A 22,016-nucleotide genomic window follows, 5' to 3' on the forward strand; every position below is an offset into this window, starting at 1 on the left:
TTGTAATTTTTACACAGTTTTTAAATTACAAAAACATATAAAATAAATGGTACTCAGGAATAAAATAGAGCAATGCAGCTGCTACACAAATATGACACTGCTACTCTGCATTGTACACACTAAACCTAACCTTTTTATTATTATTATTATTATTATTATTATTATCAGTTATTTGTAGAGTGCCAGCAGATTCTGCAGCGCTATAAACATAGGTGGTATACAAGGAAAACATCAAATGGGTAGAGGGCCCTGCCAAGAGTCGCACTGTTTGTAACATTAACAGTATTAACTTGAGTAACTGTTAAATTTAAAGACAATAAAATTGTGTTTTGTAACACCAAATCAGAAAGTGAACACTATGTGAAGTGACACCAGGTTGATTTGGTGTAAATTAAGCCTTTTAATATTGGTAGGATTCTGAACTGTTTAGCTAACAGTCAGATACAAACAGCACAGGAAATTAGTAAGTTAGCAAGGTACTTTGTAGTTCAGGAATAAATGCAAGTAGTAGTCATACAGTCATTAGACATAGAAATCTTATACTTTAGTTAACTAACCAGATCAGATATGCTTGTCTCCCTTCAGTTATGCTTGTCTCCCTTCAGTTGAAGCTGCAGCTGACATGCAGAGATGAGATCCTGTGTTGAGGGAGAGAGGCGCGGTGTTTGGAGTGTGATGTCACCACAATCACTTATCCAGAGCTCAGAAGGATTTCTGACAATGTTAAAGCTGAAACAATTATGGAACAAGGTTTGAGAGTTACCTTTGATGAGATTGGATATTACACTCCTTAGTTAGGTAAATCAGTCTGTGAAAATGTGGAACAGGCTGCAGTCTGATTAGCTGAGTGCAGCTGGAAGTCTGTGAAAACTGCAGGCATCCGGTTCAGGGAGAGATGAAACAGAAAGGCTGAATCAGTCTGAAATATAAATAAACACTCTGAAAGGATTAGATTAGGTTTGCTCACACAGATAGAAATAGTTGAATAGTACTTTGAAATCCTTAGGTTGTTTAAAGTATAGTTAAATTGGTAGTTAGCTCAGGAACAAGTATGTCTCTCAGGGAGTTTTACAAATTACTAAGCAAAGCTTGGGGGTGTGAGCAGGTGTGATAAAGGGAGTGTGTACCTGTGATTGGTTAGTACACCTTAAAGGAAAAGCAGCATAACTGAAATACTCTGACAGGACCCCCTCCTCAAGCAAGCTGATCCTCAGCTTGAGGTCGAGGACGGTCTGGGTTGCGACGATGGAAAAGGGATACCAATCTAGGTGCAGAAAGATTGCTAGATGGTTCCCAACTATCCTCCTCCTCTGTGAAGTTTTTCCATCTAATTAGATATTGGAGAACCCCACCGGACATTCGGGAATCCAAGATCCTTTCAACTTCAAAGACATCATTTTCAGATGGTACCAACGTTGTGGGCAATGGGGGAACAGAAGACCTAGTGGGATGGTAGGGTTTCAACAGAGAAACATTGAAAGTGGGGTGGATCTTCATGGTTGTCGGAAGCTGTAACGTGACAGCATTGACATTTACCACTTTAGTGATAAGGAAAGGACCACAATATTTCTGAGTGAACTTTTTACTTGGCAGATGAAACTTCAGATTCTTCGTCGACAACCATACTTGATCACCTATTTTATATTCTGGTGGTTTCCTATGTCTCAAGTCATAGTAAAATTTCTGGGAATTTTGCGCCTTTCCAATATTTTCTTTGATGATACGGAAGTTTTCTAATAGGGTGTTCTTTAGTTCATCCACCATAGGTGAGTCTGCTGGTGTTGAAGATAAAGAAGTGAAGCTGGGATGGTACCCATAATTTGCATAGAACGGGGTCATCTTTGTAGAGGTGCTTGTTAAGTTGTTATATGCAAATTCTGCATAAGGTAAGTATTTCGTCCAATCTTGTTGTTGACATGAACAGAAACAGCGGAGGTATTCATCGAGCCACTGATTCACTCTCTCAGTCTGTCCATTCGCTTGAGGGTGATATGATGTTGCATAATGGTGTTGAATATTTAAGGCTTTGCATAGGTCTTTCCAGAAACGGGACGTAAACTGAGACCCTCTATCAGAAATAATTACGGAAGGTACCCCATGTAATTTTAGGATATGATTCAAGAAGAGAGTAGCAGTTTCAGATGATGATGGAATTTTGTGATATGGTAAAAAATGTGCCATTTTGGTGAATGTATCAATAACAACCATGATGGTATTCTGGTTATTGGAAGGTGGTAACTCTACAATAAAATCTATACCAATCTGCTGCCATGGAGAATTCGAAACTGGGAGGGACATAAGCAGTCCATAAGGTGTTGACCGGTCATTTTTTGAGATCTGACATATTACACAACTTTTAATGTATTCCTTGATTGTATCCTTCATGTGAGGCCACCAGTAATTCCTGGAAATTAGTTCTAGAATCCTATTTACCCCTGGATGTCCTGCTAAAGGAGTGTCATGATGTTCGTTTAGAATCTTTAAACGTAAGTCAGTTGGTAAGAATATTCGATCATTATAGTAGTAAACACCATCTTTTTGCTTGATGTTTTTGTTATGAACTTGTTCAACAGGAGCTGAGGAATTTCTTATTTCTGTTAAGAGATCTGAAGTGAAACCAATGAATTTTTCTGCTGGTATAATAGCAGTTGGAGTTGGAGAGTCATCGATCTTTAGAAGTTGTCTTGAGAGGGCATCAGCCTTTCCATTTTTGTTAGCAGGTCTGTAAATGATGTGAAAGTCAAATCTAGAAAAGTATAAACTCCATCGCACCTGACGTGAGGACAGTGTTTTGTTATTTTGGAGGTATTGTAAGTTCTTGTGATCCGTATAAATTAATATGGGATGCTGGGCTCCCTCCAAGAGATGTCTCCAAAATTCTAGTGCCCTCCTAATAGCTAGTAGTTCTTTATCACCGATGGTATAGTTCTTTTCAGCAGGAGACATAATCTTGGAGAAAAAGGATACAGGATGAAGTGGGGAGCTTTCTGAAGTACGTTGTGATAGAATGGCACCGATTGCGTAGTCTGATGAGTCTACCTCCAAAACATATTGTAAATTTACATTTGGAAATCTTAAGATTGGTGCTGAGATGAATCGATTTTTTAAATGTTGAAATATTTCAGTATGTTTCTGGGTCCAATGGAATGATACTGTGGAGCCGGTGAGTTGCGTGAGTGGTTTTACTATCCCAGAAAAATCTCTAATAAATTTGCGATAGTAATTAGTGAAGCCTAAGAATCTCTGTAGTTCTTTTTTATTGGTTGGTACTGGCCAGTCTCTAACGGAATCTACCTTTTCGGTTTGCATCTGAATTCCTGAGGAGGAAATTGTATAACCTAAAAATGAAATTGTTGATTTGTGGAATGAACATTTTTCCAATTTAGCATATGATTTATGTACTTTTAATCTGGCAAGCACCCAACGTACATGTTTGATGTGATCTGTCATATTGTTGGAGTAAATGAGAATGTCGTCTAGGTAAACGACTATGCATATATCCAGTAAGTCACGAAAAATGTCGTTAATGAAATGTTGGAAGGCTGCGGGCGCATTACAAAGGCCGAATGGCATCACTAAATATTCATACAGACCATACCTGGTTCGGAAAGCAGTGAGCCATTCATCACCTTCTCTAATGCGAATTAAATTGTAAGCGCCGCGCAGGTCAAGCTTTGTGATAATCTTGGCATTGGTAAGTCTTTCAATTAGTTCCGGAATTAATGGTAACGGATATCGGTTTTTAACGGTTCGTTTATTTAGCTCTCTGTAATCAATTATTGGTCTCAAACTAGAATCCTTATTTGTCACAAAGAACATACCTGCTGCTGTTGGGGATGAAGATTGTCTAATGAAACCTTTTTTAAGGTTATCTTGTAGGTATTGTTTTAAATAATCGAGTTCGGCTTGACTTAATGGGTATAAATGGCCAACTGGTAGGGTGGAACCTGGTATTAGTTCTATAGGGCAATCGTATACCCTATGGGGAGGTAAAGATTCAGCTTCGGTTTTGCTAAAGACATCTGCAAACTCATTATAAACTTTTGGGATGTTAAATTCTTCAGTAGAAGTTAGCATGATAGATTGTTGAGGATAACAAGTATTCTTACAATATGCAGAGTGTAAAGATAACTTAAATGTAGACCAATCTATTGTGGGATTATGAAGTTGTAACCAATGAACCCCTAAAATAACTGGAAAATGAGGAGAAGGTATGACATCAAAGGTGATGTATTCTGTATGTCCTTCGGGTGTAAGTACAAGTAGTGGGACAGTGTGGTGTGTGACTGGACCTTCTGTTAGTGTTGAACCATCAATAACTTTGAGGGACACCGGTATCTTTTTCAAAACAGTTGGAATTTTATTTTTTGTTACTATAGTAGCATCAATGAAATTGCCAAAGGCGCCCGAATCAATGATGGCAGTTGTCTCCAATCTTCTAAGGTCCCACTGTAGTAAAAGAGAGAGGTTACAGTAAATAATCGAGTTCGGCTTGACTTAATGGGTATAAATGGCCAACTGGTAGGGTGGAACCTGGTATTAGTTCTATAGGGCAATCGTATACCCTATGGGGAGGTAAAGATTCAGCTTCGGTTTTGCTAAAGACATCTGCAAACTCATTATAAACTTTTGGGATGTTAAATTCTTCAGTAGAAGTTAGCATGATAGATTGTTGAGGATAACATGTATTCTTACAATATGCAGAGTGTAAAGATAACTTAAATGTAGACCAATCTATTGTGGGATTATGAAGTTGTAACCAATGAACCCCTAAAATAACTGGAAAATGAGGAGAAGGTATGACATCAAAGGTGATGTATTCTGTATGTCCTTCGGGTGTAAGTACAAGTAGTGGGACAGTGTGGTGTGTGACTGGACCTTCTGTTAGTGTTGAACCATCAATAACTTTGAGGGACACCGGTATCTTTTTCAAAACAGTTGGAATTTTATTTTTTGTTACTATAGTAGCATCAATGAAATTGCCAAAGGCGCCCGAATCAATGATGGCAGTTGTCTCCAATCTTCTAAGGTCCCACTGTAGTAAAAGAGAGAGGTTACAGTAAGCTGTTGAACTGTTACTATAGTGTGAATTATGTAACATGATTAACTTACTCTTCTTGTTCTTGCGAAGAACTGGGCATTCAGAAATGGTATGGTTAGGGCTGGCACAGTACATACACAGTTGTTTAGATCTTCTTCTCATCCTCTCCTCTGGGGTAAGCGGCCCTTTAATCACTCCAATTTCCATAGGAGTAATGGTTTCTGAACTGATAGTAGTAGTTGGAGAATAAGAAGATGCATGAGATTGTGGTGTTGTTTCTGTCTGCATTCTTTCAGCCTTTCTTTCTCTCAGTCTTCTGTCTATCTGTGTGGCTACCTTAATCATAGCTTCTAAAGTATTGGGCATTTCTATACGAGAGAGCTCATCCTTTATACTTTCGGATAACCCTAACCTGTACTGATTTCTTAAAGAAATCATACTCCAAGAGGAATCAGAAGCATGCAACTTGAATTCTGCGGTGTAATCTTCAATAGGCTTCTTCCCTTGCTTTAGTTGTCTCATTTTATGTTCAGCTGTTAGTTGTACATCTGTATCTGTATACAATTCATCCAATGCATTAAAAAAATCTGTTAATGAATTTAGGATAGGTGAATTGGTTTCAAATAATTGATCAGCCCATTTCCTAGGCTCTGCTCTTACATATGATACAGTGGTAAGAACCTTCACTCTATCAGTGGGATAAGTGAGAGGCTTTAGGTTGTACAATAGATAACATGCATTTTTAAACTGTCTGTAATTCCTTCTGTCACCAGAAAATGCTTCTGGCAAACTCACTTGTGGTTCAGGTGTAGGAAATCTTTGTTCTCTATTGTCCTTGAACATATCCTTTAACACTTTATTCTCCACTTGTAAGTCTCTAATAGCTTGCCCCATCTGGTCGATTTTCTGACTCAAATTATAAACAACCTGGGGTAATTCAGCTGGATCCATAACTTTAACCAGCTTACTTTTCTTTTTCAGGCTTAGTAATATGTAACATTAACAGTATTAACTTGAGTAACTGTTAAATTTAAAGACAATAAAATTGTGTTTTGTAACACCAAATCAGAAAGTGAACACTATGTGAAGTGACACCAGGTTGATTTGGTGTAAATTAAGCCTTTTAATATTGGTAGGATTCTGAACTGTTTAGCTAACAGTCAGATACAAACAGCACAGGAAATTAGTAAGTTAGCAAGGTACTTTGTAGTTCAGGAATAAATGCAAGTAGTAGTCATACAGTCATTAGACATAGAAATCTTATACTTTAGTTAACTAACCAGATCAGATATGCTTGTCTCCCTTCAGTTATGCTTGTCTCCCTTCAGTTGAAGCTGCAGCTGACATGCAGAGATGAGATCCTGTGTTGAGGGAGAGAGGCGCGGTGTTTGGAGTGTGATGTCACCACAATCACTTATCCAGAGCTCAGAAGGATTTCTGACAATATTAAAGCTGAAACAATTATGGAACAAGGTTTGAGAGTTACCTTTGATGAGATTGGATATTACACTCCTTAGTTAGGTAAATCAGTCTGTGAAAATGTGGAACAGGCTGCAGTCTGATTAGCTGAGTGCAGCTGGAAGTCTGTGAAAACTGCAGGCATCCGGTTCAGGGAGAGATGAAACAGAAAGGCTGAATCAGTCTGAAATATAAATAAACACTCTGAAAGGATTAGATTAGGTTTGCTCACACAGATAGAAAAGTTAGCAAGGTACTTTGTAGTTCAGGAATAAATGCAAGTAGTAGTCATACAGTCATTAGACATAGAAATCTTATACTTTAGTTAACTAACCAGATCAGATATGCTTGTCTCCCTTCAGTTATGCTTGTCTCCCTTCAGTTGAAGCTGCAGCTGACATGCAGAGATGAGATCCTGTGTTGAGGGAGAGAGGCGCGGTGTTTGGAGTGTGATGTCACCACAATCACTTATCCAGAGCTCAGAAGGATTTCTGACAATATTAAAGCTGAAACAATTATGGAACAAGGTTTGAGAGTTACCTTTGATGAGATTGGATATTACACTCCTTAGTTAGGTAAATCAGTCTGTGAAAATGTGGAACAGGCTGCAGTCTGATTAGCTGAGTGCAGCTGGAAGTCTGTGAAAACTGCAGGCATCCGGTTCAGGGAGAGATGAAACAGAAAGGCTGAATCAGTCTGAAATATAAATAAACACTCTGAAAGGATTAGATTAGGTTTGCTCACACAGATAGAAATAGTTGAATAGTACTTTGAAATCCTTAGGTTGTTTAAAGTATAGTTAAATTGGTAGTTAGCTCAGGAACAAGTATGTCTCTCAGGGAGTTTTACAAATTACTAAGCAAAGCTTGGGGGTGTGAGCAGGTGTGATAAAGGGAGTGTGTACCTGTGATTGGTTAGTACACCTTAAAGGAAAAGCAGCATAACTGAAATACTCTGACACTGTTGTAGTCAGCTCTTAAGAAGGTGATCTACAAACAGCTCGGCTCTTAGGCTTACATGCTAAGGGGGTTCAAGGGGATAGCAATGGAGGAGAGGAACCGGTATAAAGAAAGCTTAGTGTAGGTTGTATGCATCCCTCAACAGTAGAGTCTTCAGGGAGCACTTGAAGCTTTCAAAGCTAGAGGAGAGTCTTGGGGAGTGAGGCATAGAGTTCCACAAGATGGAACCAGTCTAGAGAAGTCCAGTAAAGGAAATGTGAGGAGGTAACAAGAGAGGAGGAGAGTAGGAGGTCATGAGCAGAGTGAAGGGGACGGGAGGGAGAGTATCTGGAGACAATGTCTGAGATATAGATATATATATATATATATATATATATATATATAACCTTGTTATGTAGTTGTTCCAACAATTTAATGTTACAATAAAGATACAGCAAAATATAGAATAAAATTAAAAATTTTTGCTGAACTTGCTCCAATCACCAATATATCATATAGGTATTTTTTGATGGCGCAGGCCTCTACAGGTAATTGGTCAACTTTTCACTCCTCAATGTACCTTAAGAAAAAGTAAAACTGATGGTGCAATAATGTTTAGCACAAAACCTGCTTCAAATGGAATGTACACACTAGGAAGCCAACTTATTATTATTATTATTATTATTAAATTATTGAGAATGAATTGCTCTTGAAAAAGATGGTTGATCCACAGAAACACGTAGAGCTGTTTTTACTGATTTTAACATTAAAGCAAGTGAAGATTAGCCTGTTACCAATCTTCAATACATCTTCAATACATTTCCTGAATTCAAGTTGGCTTCCTAGTGCGTACATCCCTTTTGAAGCAGGCTTTGTGCTTAACATTATTGCACCATAATTTGTGCTTTTTTTGACCACTAACCAGCAGAGGCCGGTGCTGTCAAAGAACAGCAGTTTAATTTCCCTTTAAAATTCAAATTCTCCTCTTTCATCCATCAAAGAAAATACAGACTAAGGGGTATATTTATTAATGTGCTGCGGACATGATACGATGTAGCGTATTATGTCCGCCGCACATCGATACATCGATAAATGCCGACAGCATACACTGTCAGCATTTATCATTGCACCAGTAGTTCTTGTGAACTGCTGGTGCAATGCCGCCCCCTGCAGATTCACGGAAAATCGACTGATAGCAGGCGGTGTCAATCAACATTCAATCAATATTCGATCGGGTTGATTTCTGTCCGCGGCCTCAGAGCAGGCGGACAAGTTTTGGAGCAGCGGTCTTTAGAAGGCTCGCCAGAAACAAGGGGCATCAAGCTCCATATGGGCCGATTTATGAAAGTGCGAGCGGACATGATACAATGTAGCGTATCATGTCCGTTGCACATCAATATTTATCATTGCACAAGCAGTTCTGGTTAAATTCTTGTGCATCGCTGCCCCCTGCAGATTCATGGCCAGCAGGGGGTGTCAATCAGTCCTATGATTTAGGATCGGCGGATTGATGTCTGCAGCCTCAAAGCAGGCGGACAAGTTATGGAGCAGCGGTCTTTAGCGAGGGAAACAGGGGCATCAAGCTCCATTTGGAGCTTGATAATTCGGCCCCTAAGTAGCGACATTTAAATAAATGATACAAAGCAAAGTTTGTAGGCCTAGGTAGTACCCAAATTGGTGAATATATAGGATCAAATGCTAATATGGTCATCAAAACAAAATGCTGTTGTGATATATGAAGAGAGACAAAAAACAAAAAACAAAACAGGAATAAAGAGAAGGAAGTTACAAACTGAAAGTGAGCATAAGCTCATCTTCAAAAAACGAACAATGGTGACCATACTAATCAAACTGTTATTTTTAAAATGTGTTTCTTTCTTTTTTTTTTTTTTTGCAGTGTGCACAGCGGCTGATACTGCAGATATTGTGTTTCTTGTGGATGGATCATGGAGCATAGGAACAATAAACTTCAAAGTGGTGCAGGACTTCTTGTACACAATGATTGATGGTTTTGACGTTGGTCAAGATAATATTCGTATTGGCTTAATACAGTACAGTGACACGCCACGTACAGAATTTTACCTGAACTCTTACAGTAGGAAAGAAGATGTATTGCAGTACATACAAAACCTGAAATATAAAGGCGGGGGAACCAAAACTGGGCTTAGCCTCAAATATATGTTGGAAAACCATTTTACAGAAAGTGCAGGGAGCAGAGCAAATGAAGGGGTACCTCAGATTGCAGTGGTGATAACAGATGGGCAGGCTCAAGACAACATCAAACAGCCTTCGAAAGACGTGAAGAATGCTGGGATCACCCTGTATGCTATTGGTATTAAAGATGCCGACTTAAATGAGCTTAATGAAATAGCAAGTGACCCAGACGACAAGCATGTTTATAATGTGGCTGAATTTGCGGGTCTGCAGGGTATTTCTCAACGTATGCTGCAAGTGCTCTGCACCACAGTAGAAGAAGCCATCAAGCAGACAGGACAAATTGCTCCAGGTACATATTTATATAATCCTCTCATTTTCTGGTCTAATCTGTAGCCAGCAGCATGAATTTGTAGAATGCAGTTTAAATTCCTCTTTCATTTACTGGTGTATGAACTTTGATGATTAGAAACATATGAAAGGATATTACATTACATTTACATCCAGCATAAGTAACATGCCAGGTTTTTTTCCATCTAGTACTTAACTGCACTATGAATGAACTTTTGTTTTAAGGTTAAAGGAACATGAAACCCAAACTTTTTGTTTCGTGGTTCAGATAAAGCATGCAATTTTAAATGACTTTCTAATTTACTTCTATAATCACATTTTCTTTGTTCTCTTGGTGTCTTTTGTTGAAAAACAAGGACATAAGATCAGGCACACAAACATCTGGAACACTGTATGGCAGTAGTTTTGCAAGAATTATATCCATTTGCAAGAACACTAGATAGCAGCACTGTTTCCTGCCATGTAGTGCAGATACCCACCTAGGTATCTAGGTATGGGAATGAAGAACATTTGCTAATACAACTAAATTGGAAACTTTTAAAATAGTGCATGCTCTGTCTGAAGCACAAAAGAACATATAGTTTCATTTCCCTTTAAAGTTAAAGTAAATGTATTTAATTAGAAACAAATTGCAATATCATATTGAGTATTACTAATTGTTTTAGATGTCTGTTCTGACATGTTTTAGAAATCATTTTACTTCATTTTCTGTGTTAATAGATAATGCATATTGTTTATCTATAAAATGTTATAGGATCTTTATTGCATGCTCAGTACTGCATTAAACACAGGGCACATGCACACCAGTTTAAGGGACTTTTAAGCCAATAGGGTAAAACACATAGGCAAAGTACTACTAGCATTAAATCTCCAGAACTGAACACAGTAAATGGTTGACGGGGTCATGCAACTGCCGCATTGACAGCTTTTATTCAAAAAACATTATAGCAAATGCAGACATGGAGAAAAAAGAAGTCCAATCTCACAGGGTAGTGCGATGTTATCAGCTGTGATATAAATTCTCACTTTGCAGCAAAATGAAACTGAAATGTTTTAACTTGCATTTCCTTCTAGTTTAGCATACATTACTTTTCTGTGTGTGTGGGGGATGGGATAGCGCTAATTAAAGCTTAAAAGAGATTTGATAAATATCTATTATATTATAATCGCATTATAACGATTATAAAACGCTAAATATATCTAGTGTATAAACTCTAACAATAAAAAAGATACATTTGGAATAGATTAAATGAATTTTAATACATTGTGTTTGAAAATAATTCAATAGTAGTAGTTGACAATACAATTAATAATAATATGATGCCGGCATCTGTTGTTTAAAAATACAATACATCCAACTTAATAAAAATATGTAGTAGCTTGATAAAATATATATAAAAGATTATTTGCTATCTGTGAGTCCAAGATTAACAATGTTCAATCTATAACATAAAAGCAGCAAATTTGTATCGTTAAATATAGGTACCTTTTGAAATATAAATTTCTGATTGGTGCAGTTTCAGAATGGATCGGGACTCTCAGATGTGATATTGAGTGATTGAAAGAAGTTCCTTGTAAATATTCTAATATACACTGTAGGATTTTATTTTGCAAAGATTTAAAATTGAGTTCGTTGTGGAAAAGAGGTCAAGGATATTTTCTTGTAACAAATTATTACTGTCTCTGATTGCAGTTATAGATGTTTTGCTGAGACTAATTGTAACAGTCTCGGATCAGGATATTTAGTGAATTGTTGTATCAAATTTGACAGAACTGATAGAAAATCTTTTCCTGAGCGTTCAGTTCCAATGAACTGTGGCTTAGTTTCACCGCTTCAGATGAGTTCCGGTATAAGGGTCAGTACAACAAGTCCAGTTGTACAATGTTATTAACTGTCCTTGATTTAGGTATATTAGTTCACAGCATAAGTAAGTGTAAAGCAGAGTTGGGAGCCAAGTAGATCATGGCTCAGGAATTATACTTTTGGAAACTACTCAAATATTGTAAGAATAGTTCGAAGTACCTGACCTACTACACATCTGATCCAACTATTTTTAGTATAGCGATGAGTGAGCAAAGTTCCTTAGTAGATTGTCATATCAAATTTAACACAGCATATAGAAAATCTTTTCCTGAGCTTTCAGTTCCGATGAACCGCGGCTTAGTTTTACTGCTTTGGATGAGTTCCGGTACAAGTGTCAGTACAACGTGTCCAGTTGTACGGTATTATTAGCTGTCTTTGATTTAGTTCACAGCATAAGAAAGTGTAGAGCAGAGTTGGGAGGCAAGTAGATCATGGGTCAGGAATTATACTTTTGGAAACTACTCAATATTTTAAGAATAGTTTGAAGTACCTGACCTACTACACATCTGATCCAACTGTTTTTGTGGTATAGCAGTGAGTGAGCAAAGTTCTACGCGTTTCAGCCGCCTGGGCCTTTATCAAGAGCTTTCAGGCTCACTCGCACATTGTTAAACCAGCCCCTAAGTCTCTCCACATCCAGAAAGGCTTCTTAGTTAGAGAGGCAGAGCAAAAAAAAAACCATACATTTTCTTTTATATAGACATTTTTTTCTGCTTCAAATTGTGTGTCTTCCACTAAACAAAGGTTTAGAAAACTGTGAAAACAGATCACCCAGTTTTAACGGATTGGAATCCAGGACAGTTTTGTGTTTAGTTCTTATGGCCTGATTTAAAAAAATTCTCCAGCCTGGAGAGAAATTGTATTGTAGACGTCACAGGAGCGACACTTACCTAATCCTGGATTCCTGACTTCCTCTGGAATAGAGAATCTCACAGAGGAGTGAGGCTAACAGAGGAACACCTGACACTGATATTAATTTTCAGTTTCTAGTAAATACACATGAAACTAGTTGAGTATATAGTAGGTTTAAGTTACTGTAGTTAAATATGTGTATTGTGAACTTTGAGCACATTTCACCTGCATACAGAAGGCAAGATAAATCATTGTGACATGCAGGTGTAACATCTTAGAGAATTTAATGAGAGTTGTGAGAGCTTCATACACAAGCAGGGAACCCCTCTGTCCTTCCTACTTTCTGAAACTGTCAGGCTGTTACAAAAATTAAATGCAATAAACATAAAATAGAAAGTGCAACGCTTAAATGCAACAAAATATGAAGTCTAAATATAAAATCCAAAGCACAATAAGTGCACCAAAACTCCTGTGTATACAGTACTATATTGTACTATGCTTGTTTAACCTTCACATCTAAAACTACAGGAAACGCCTTTTGGAGAGACATAACAAAATTTACTATTCTAGAATCTTGTGAGAATCATTTTAGATAATTTCATCGAAGAAGAGAGCTTTAGAGTGCCAGGCCCTTAGTTTTTATTAATTTTGTTTTTCTGTCTATTAACTCTGTCTCCTTTATATGCTGCTGAAAGTCACTCCATCATTCTAAAAGCAACAATTTTACTTTAAATAGTCACTGTACTGTAACATTTGTTTCCCATAAATGTGTTTCCAATGACTTGCTATACCAGTTGTAAAGAATTACATATATGAGAAATTAGCTGTTTTTGCTAATTGAAACCACAGCCCATTGTTCTCAAGAACATGCCTTTTTTAATGGGTTGACCACACACACGTACTCACCCACACACACACAAACGTACACACACAGACACACACGTAGACACACACACACAAAGGCCAATATATACAGCTGTATCAATAGCAAAAATAAATCTAAAGGAACATATTTTTAAGGCATTTAACCCCTTAAAGGGTTTGAAACCCAATTTTTTTTTCGCGATTTAGATAGAGCATGCAGCTTTAAGCAACTTTTTTAATTCACTCCTATGCACCTGGCTAGCACTTGCTGATTGGTGGCTAAATGTAGAAAGCTGCTTAACCCTTTGAGTGCTAAGCACTTTCCCACCTGGGTTCTAAGGTTTTTTAACTTTTTTTTTATTTATTTCAGATCCCCAAGACTTACACCATTGGAAAGGTTAGGCGATTACCTTTCCAATGGTGGGTCTTGGGGGTCTGTAGCTGCTTAGATGCCTGAGATACAGGCTTCTAAGCAGCATGCCCCCTGCTACTATATTTAACATGTTAATGTTAAATAAAGTTGCGCGGTGACGTCATCACGTTTATTGCGCGTGAAGTCACCATGCAAAACGGGAGCCCCGGCGATGCCTTTCATTATGCAGCACCGATCGCCGGGGTAGGAGCGGGTGGGAGCCCCCAGATCTCCCTCAAGTTGGGAGAGTGCTAGTGACGGCTCTGAGCCGTCATTAGTACCAGAGTGGGAAACTCTGTGACGGCTCCGAGCCGTCATTAGTACCAGAGTGGGAAACTCTGTGACGGCTCCGAGACGTCATTAGCACTCAAGGGGTTAAAATTGCATGCTCTATCTGAATCATGGCAGAAAATAATGTAGATTTAATATCCCTTTAAGCCATCTTGACGTGCCTACTACTTTACAGGGTACTTTGCCGAGCATAGCCTGTTGACGTAGTAACTACGTCCAACCTGCTCCTTCATGCTTTGGTCCCAGCTGTCAGCTCTGACACCACAGCCAGAGGTCTTCATATAGCAAGGAAACAATGACAGGGTCAGGAGGGAGGCGGGTGGGCGGCTCATCATCGGAGGGGGCGTGATCGATATGCTACAGAAAGGGGGAGGGATCCACTGTACTAAAAAAAATTAGACATTAGAGGGGAGACAGCTGCCAGGTCCCAAGATGGAGGACACTAGTAGAGGGGGGAAGGTTTGAGAGTTGTTTGGGAAGGATCAGGAAGGTGGGATTGTAAGGGGGATCTTACACTGCAGAAAATGAAAATGAAAAAAAAATATTTTTAAAAATTCCCTAAAACTTTATAGTGGCAGACAGTCTGCAGTACCTAAGATGGTGGTGACCAGTGGGGGTGAGGGAGTGAAAATAGCTGTTTGGGAAAGATCATGTAGAGATCAGGGGGTGGTGTCAGCTGGGAGGATAATCTTCAAACTATACAGCTAAATGTAACCTTACTAGCTATCTAAATAACCCCATCACTGATAATAATTTGAGGTGTGGTGCACAGCTGCAATTAGCAACCGTTTAATTACCAAAAAGCAATGACAAATCCATACATATCTGCTGTATCTGAACAAACCACTTATGTTATGTTATCTGCTGTATCTGAACAAACCACTTACATTATGTTATCTGCTGTATCTGAACAAACCACTTATGTTATGTTATCTGCTGTATCTGAACAGACCACTTATGTTATGTTATCTGCTGTATCTGAACAAACCACTTACATTATGTTACCTGCTGTATCTGAACAAACCACTTACGTTATGTTATCTGCTGTATCTGAACAAACCACTTATGTTATGTTATCTGCTGTATCTTAACAAACCACTTACGTTATGTTATCTGCTGTATCTGAACAAACCACTTACGTTATGTTATCTGCTGTATCTGAACAAACCACTTATGTTATGACTGCACTAGTGGTATGTAAATAATTTCAGTGAGAACCCCAAAGTTTGTGAAAAAGTAAAAAAAAATTTCAATATGATCGCATTTGGCGGTGAAACAGTGGCATGAAATATACCAAAATTGGCCTAGATCAATACCTTGGGTTGTATACTAAAATAAATGTGTAGTTTTGATAGGGAAAACAAAACAAGGCTCTATTTCTATTTAAACAGAGTGATAGCAAAAATTCTCCGGTCTTTAGTGCAAGTTTTCCTCTGAAATTCCCCATCCTGAAAGGGACATTAAACACTTTGAGATGGTAATATAAAATGATAAATTGTATATATAAAACAACTCTGCAATATACTTTCATTATTTATTTTGTCCTCTTTGCCTGTAATTCCATTCTGAAATTGTGAGATTTTCCGTTCCTGTTAGAAATGGAAGTGCAGAACACTGTTCTATTCCACACAGCCATTGGCTGCACACTCTAGTGACCTATTTATAACTGTCCCTAATTGGCCACAGCAGAGAAGGTAACACAAGTTACAACATGGCAGCTCCCAGTGTTTTATAGACACTAAAACTTTACACTTATTTTGTCACTTTTTAAACAACTAATGAAACTTTAAAAAATACATCTACATGTTAGTCATGGACTAATCTTTTCTTTGAATGCATCATTCTATCTAGCGTGTATTTAGTGTTTAATGTCCCTTTAAGGGATTAAAGGGACATAAAATCCCAAAATGTTCTTTCATGATTTAGATAGGTAGAACATACAACTTTCCATTGAACTTATAATATCACATTTTCTTTGTTTTCTTGTTATCCTTTATTGAAAAGCAAAAAGATAAGTTCAGGTTTGTGCACATCTCTGCAGCACTATATGGCTACCTATCTATATATCTCTTTAACTAAGAATAATATCTTTCTAATGATATATTATACATATAAACATATATACAGGTATATATATATCTTTGGAGATGTTAAAGCCCTTTTGTCTGACTTTTTTTTTCTAACACTTGAGACCTCATATCTTTGAGCCTTTATAACTTTGTTGTGCAATATTTTTGTAATAATTTTTATTAGATAGTGTTATTATGAGTGTAACTGTACTTTGTAATGTATTTTTTATGTTTTTTGTGACACTTATTTGTTTCGTGAAACAGTTAACCAGAGCTCTGAGGACGCGCTATCCCAATGAGCATTAACCTCAATTGCGCTTAAGCTATCGCATTTACTTTCAACTTGTAATACAAGCGAAAAACCCGACACGTGTAAACACCCACGATAAACCCCTTTTCACTTCCATTTAACTGTTAGCGCTCCACTAGTAATCTGGTCCCAAATGAGTGCCATCAGATCCCCCTGTATTTCTAGAAAAAGACAGCAAAAAAGTTTTCGTCACTACATAAATAATTTGAGCCCATACATTGTTAAATGTAGTCAGCGTATGCTTGTAAGCTAGTAGTGAGTGTATAACACTTGTACAGACTTGCGTGTTACCCAGTCAGTGAGAGAATGCCTAGTAGCCAGTACTGGAGGTAACATTCTTTACACTTTTTCTTTGATTTACGTACAGAACTCTTGGCATTGTGAAGATTTGTGGTACCATAACACTTGGACAGGTCTACTAAATCAACTAACAATATGATGAATAAAGCAGATGCAGTGCAATTTGATTGGTATATCGCTACAGGGAAATTAAAGTCATAGATTCAGATAGAGCATTCAATTTTAAGAGAGTTTTCACTTTACTTTTATAATAAAATATACCGGCTCTTGGTATCCTTTTTTTGAAAAGCATACCTACATGTACTACTAGCAGTTAGCTTGTGATTGGTGGCTACAAACATATGCCCTTGTCATTGGCTCACTAAATGTGTTCAGCTAGCTCACAGACATATGTTGAAGTTTACATTAAAGGGACAGTCAACACCAGAATTTATTGGGGTCAGTTTATTAAAGTCTGACGAACGTGATACGCTGTGATACAGCTGTCCGTATTCAGCATTGCACAAGCAGTTATAGTGAACTGCTTGTGCAATACTGCCCCTGCAGATTTGTGGCCAGCAGGGGGTGTTAATCAGCCCGATCGTATAGGATCGTGCGGATTGCTGTACGCAGCCTCAGAAGTGGCATATGAGTTAAGGAGCAGAGATTTATAGACCACTGCTTCTTAACTCCTGTTTCCAGCGAGCCTAAAGGCTCGCGTGGAAACAGGGTGAATTGGCCCAATTTGGCCAATAATAAATTGACCCCTTATTGTTTAAAAAGATTGATAATCCCTTATTACCCATTCCCCAGATTTGCATAACCAACACAGTTATATTAATAAACTTTTTACCTCAGTGATTACCTTGTATCTAAGCCTCTGCAAAACTGCCCACTTCATTAATTATTTTTAATTTAGGTATAGATTACGAGTGGAGCGCAAATGTTTGCGCCCGAGCTATAAGGGTTATATCGCTAGGGTTTGCGCTTATTAGGTTTACTAGGTTTTAGGAGCTGAAAGTAAACGCAATTGCAATTTACGCTAAAGTGATTACCTCGAATTGAGGTCTCTGGTTAACTGTTTTGCAAAACAAAAAAGTGTCACAAAACACATCAAAAATACATTACAAGACATAGTTACACTCATAATAACACCATCCAATAAAAATTATTCAAAGGCTCAAACATATGCAATCTCAGTTGCTAGAAAAAAAGGCATGCAAAGGCATTTAACATTAAGATACATACATATATATATAGATGTGTATATATATATATATATATATACTGTATATGTCTATATATGTGTACATATGTATTTATGTATTTATATGTGTATATATGTATTGATAGACATGTATACACATATAAACACCTAAATACAAATGTACACATATATAGAATTATATATATAAGTGCACTGGAACCCTTTGCCGTTAAGTAAATGAAAACATGTAAAAGCATATTTATGCAATATTCATATTTAATAATGGTTTTTACTATATATACTGTAAATATTATACTTTCCAATGTTCTGAAGATAGCAGAATATGTTCTAAGTATTTCTAAATAGATATTCCTATATATATATCTGTATATTTCTATACCTATACACAATTATATATATATATATATATATATATATATAAATATATATATATATATATATATATATATATATATATATATATATATATAGTTATAAATATATATTGTACTAAAATACCATTCAGATATATGTAGAAATATGTATTTATGAAAATAAGCATGCCAAAATAAAAAAATTAAAATTACAGAAAAAAAACAAAGCTATCCAAAATAAAAAATGTAAACCTAAACTAATACCCCTATAAAAAATCCCCCCAAAAATAAAAACTCCAGCTAATCTAATACTAAACTACCAATAGCCCTTAAAAGGGCTTGTGTAGGGCTCTTTTACCTAAACAAATTACCAATTACCCCCAACAGTAAAATCCCCCACCCACCAAACCCCCCAAAATAAAAAACTAACACTAAAAAAAAACTAAACTATCCATTGCCTCTAAAGGGGCATCTGTATGGGCATTTCCCTTAAAAGGGCATTCAACTCTTTTACTACCCTTAAAAGGGAAATCAGCTCTTTTCCAGCCCCAAAAACCCTAATCTAAAATAAAAGCCACCCCAAAAAATAAAAAAAAGTCTAAGACTAAGCCCCAAACAGGTACTCACCTTTCCTGAAGTCCGGGGGAGTTCTTCTTCCAGACGGCTCCATCATTTTCTATCTTCATCCGGAACAAAGGCGGCGCGGAGTGGAGGTACGGAACTATCTTCCCTGATGCATGGATCCTCAGCGGCGGTCCTCAACGGCAGCGGTCCTCGGCAGTGGCATTTAAGACCGATTTGGACCACCGCTGCTGAAGATCGCCACTGAGGACCGCCGAAGAGAAGCGCCGCTGAGGATCCTTGCTTTGGGGAACCCAGCTCCGCACCTCCGCTCTGCACAGCCTTCGCTCCGGATGAAGATAGAATGAAGATAGAAGATGATGGAGCCGTCTGGAAGAAGACCTTCTTTGCCGGACTTTAGAAATGGTGAGTACCTATTTGGGGATTAGATTTAGGATTTTTTTTTCTTTTTCTTTTTTTTTTTCTTTTTAAGATAAGGGATTTAATGGGCTTTTAAAATAGCTGGATGCCCTTTTAAGGGCAATGCCAATACAAATGCCCCTTTAAAGGCAATGGGTAGTTTATTTATTTTTTAGTGTTAGGTTTTTTTTATTTTGGGGGATTTGGTGAGTGGGGGGTTTTTACTGTTGGGGGGGACTTAGTATTTTTTAAACGTAAAAGAGCTGTTTAACTTAGGGCAATGCCCTACAAAAGGCTCTTTTAAGGGCTATTGGTAGCTTAGTTTAGATTTGGAGGTGTTTTTATTTTGGGGGGGCTTTTTTATTTTCATAGGGATTAGGTTTATTTTTTTTATTTTGATCATTTTGTTTATTTTTTTTCTGTAAGTCAGACTTATTTATTTTTTGGAATGTTAGATTATTTTTGTGTGTGTTAATGTTAGAATTTTTTATTTTAATTGTAATTTAGTAGTAATTGGCGTTAATTTGAGAGTGTTAGGTTAGGGGGCTTAGTAATTTTTTTTTTTTTTTTTTTTTAAATAATTTTTTTATTGAGGTTTTACATAATATACATAAGAGAAAAAAACATTAACCGCCTTTTGGCATTGGAGAATAATACAAATACAATTGAACAACATATTTCAACAATTATATGAATCGCAATAGATAGGCAGATGAAACCTCGATTTTATAATATATTAGCATAGGTGTCTGACCTATTGAAATCTTAAGTTTTAGGCCAAATGGCTTGTATATATAGCAAATAACTGGAGGTCAGATATATAGCTCTTTACGAGCTGCAAGAAGAGAAGAAATGGGTATACGTTGTGTGGAGGGGGAATTTCAGCGGGTAAGCACCGCTATCAATATAAGGGGAGGGTTGGAGGGTGGGTCCATAAGTATGAACACAAATATCTGCATCTACAGTCAGACGTCATATAAGATATAGGATATAGTAGGACCTAAAAAAAAACAAAAAAAAAAGGACAAAAGTCTTTGGAGAATTAGTTAATTAAGATAATGCTGATGAAGGCTATACTCCAATTAATATCTTAATATGTCTAGGAGTCCATAGGGGTGTTCATCAGCAGGGGTTAGCATTATATATATAGGTTAGTGACTGATATGGACGCATATTCAAATAGTAAGGGGATTTCGAGATGTATGGGTTTACTGAATAACTGGTATGCAATATGCTGCAATGATGGTTCTAACCATGTGCCCATGCCATGACTACTAAACATAAATACACATAGGTGGGGTATCAAAAATAGCGAAACGAGAGATCATCAATAATATACGAGTTCTGATACAGATTAATGAGACATATTAGATTAAGGGTAAACTCTAGCAGGAAATGCCCAAATAATCTGCCTAGTTCTGCAGTAATTGCTTACGTATGGAACCTATTGTATATCATTGAGGCCAGATAACAGATAATAACTAAAATATCTGCAGATTGTGCAGGCTGCCCGGTCGTTCGGTTGAGTTAATGAGTGTGGGTGACAGTCATATTATTTTGTCCAAGGGTTATATTGAACTAGTGTTCTGAATATCATAAGCTACAGCCATCGGTACCATCTTCGTCAGAGGTGGCAAAGGATGGACACGTACAAAACAGACAACCTCCTTCAGAATTAAGAAACCTCTATAGTCCAGTGTGATTGTCATGTTATGCTGGTTCGTAAGACTTGATAGTAAGTAGATTGGGCTTAATGAGAACTGACCTGCTGGGGTATACAATATCAGAGAGGATAGTCTTGAGTAGTTTTAAACTGCTTTTTATTATCAAGGCCTTAATTGTAACGATTATATATAAAAGTCCATATCCTGAGGGGATATAATAAACTGTCCTCGCAATGTTTGAGACTTGGGTGAATGTAAAGCTAGTTAATAACTTTTTTTCCCCTTATCTTCTCTTTTTACTAAATCAACGCCTTAAGTAAGGTATATAGGAGGAGTACATAAAAAGTTGCAGCAAGTCAATATACCCCAGAGAATCCAAACCCAGTACTTAAGATGTAGGTGCCAGGATATAGGTTTATAGTGGTTCTAGCCATGTTATTGTATGTATTAGTGAAGTAATATTAGCGTATGCATTGGGGTGACCTCCATACAGTATAAGTCTCCCTAGCCAGACAGTTAGTTGTGCAGGTTTATTTTAAATAAAGTATAAGGCTCTATCACCTGACTAACCAACTTTTAAGACCCACTTAACAGAGATTAAAGCCCTAGATAAACCTGCATCATAAAAAGAATCATACAAGTTTCAGAGGCATCACATGAACTTATAAACAATTATGAGAACACAGAATATCAAATACATTAAGTGAGCAGGATAGCAAGGAAGCAAAAACTTATATTTGTGGGCAAATCTAAAACAAACTATATTTTAGCTAAGACTTGTAGCTTAAGGTCCAAAGAATTGTCCCTCTTAGATAAACATGTTCAGGTAACTATTAGTACTAGGTTAAAATTAGATAAAGTAATCACAACCTGAGAGCCATTATCAGACACATGAAACCAGGTATTA

At 37.2% G+C, this 22,016-nt stretch overlaps 1 protein-coding gene across 1 annotated transcript in view; it reads left to right on the forward strand.

The window, feature by feature from the left end:
* LOC128660439 (collagen alpha-6(VI) chain-like) overlaps nt 1-22,016 on the forward strand; it is a 534,497-nt gene that overhangs the window by 143,127 nt on the left and 369,354 nt on the right. Inside the window, exon 4 of the mRNA XM_053714286.1 lies at nt 9,335-9,943. Coding sequence (XP_053570261.1) covers nt 9,335-9,943 — 609 coding nt within the window. The remainder of the gene's footprint in view (nt 1-9,334; nt 9,944-22,016) is intronic.

This window comes from Bombina bombina, chromosome 5 (assembly GCF_027579735.1).
Source record: "Bombina bombina isolate aBomBom1 chromosome 5, aBomBom1.pri, whole genome shotgun sequence".
Classification (NCBI taxonomy): Eukaryota; Metazoa; Chordata; class Amphibia; order Anura; family Bombinatoridae; genus Bombina; species Bombina bombina.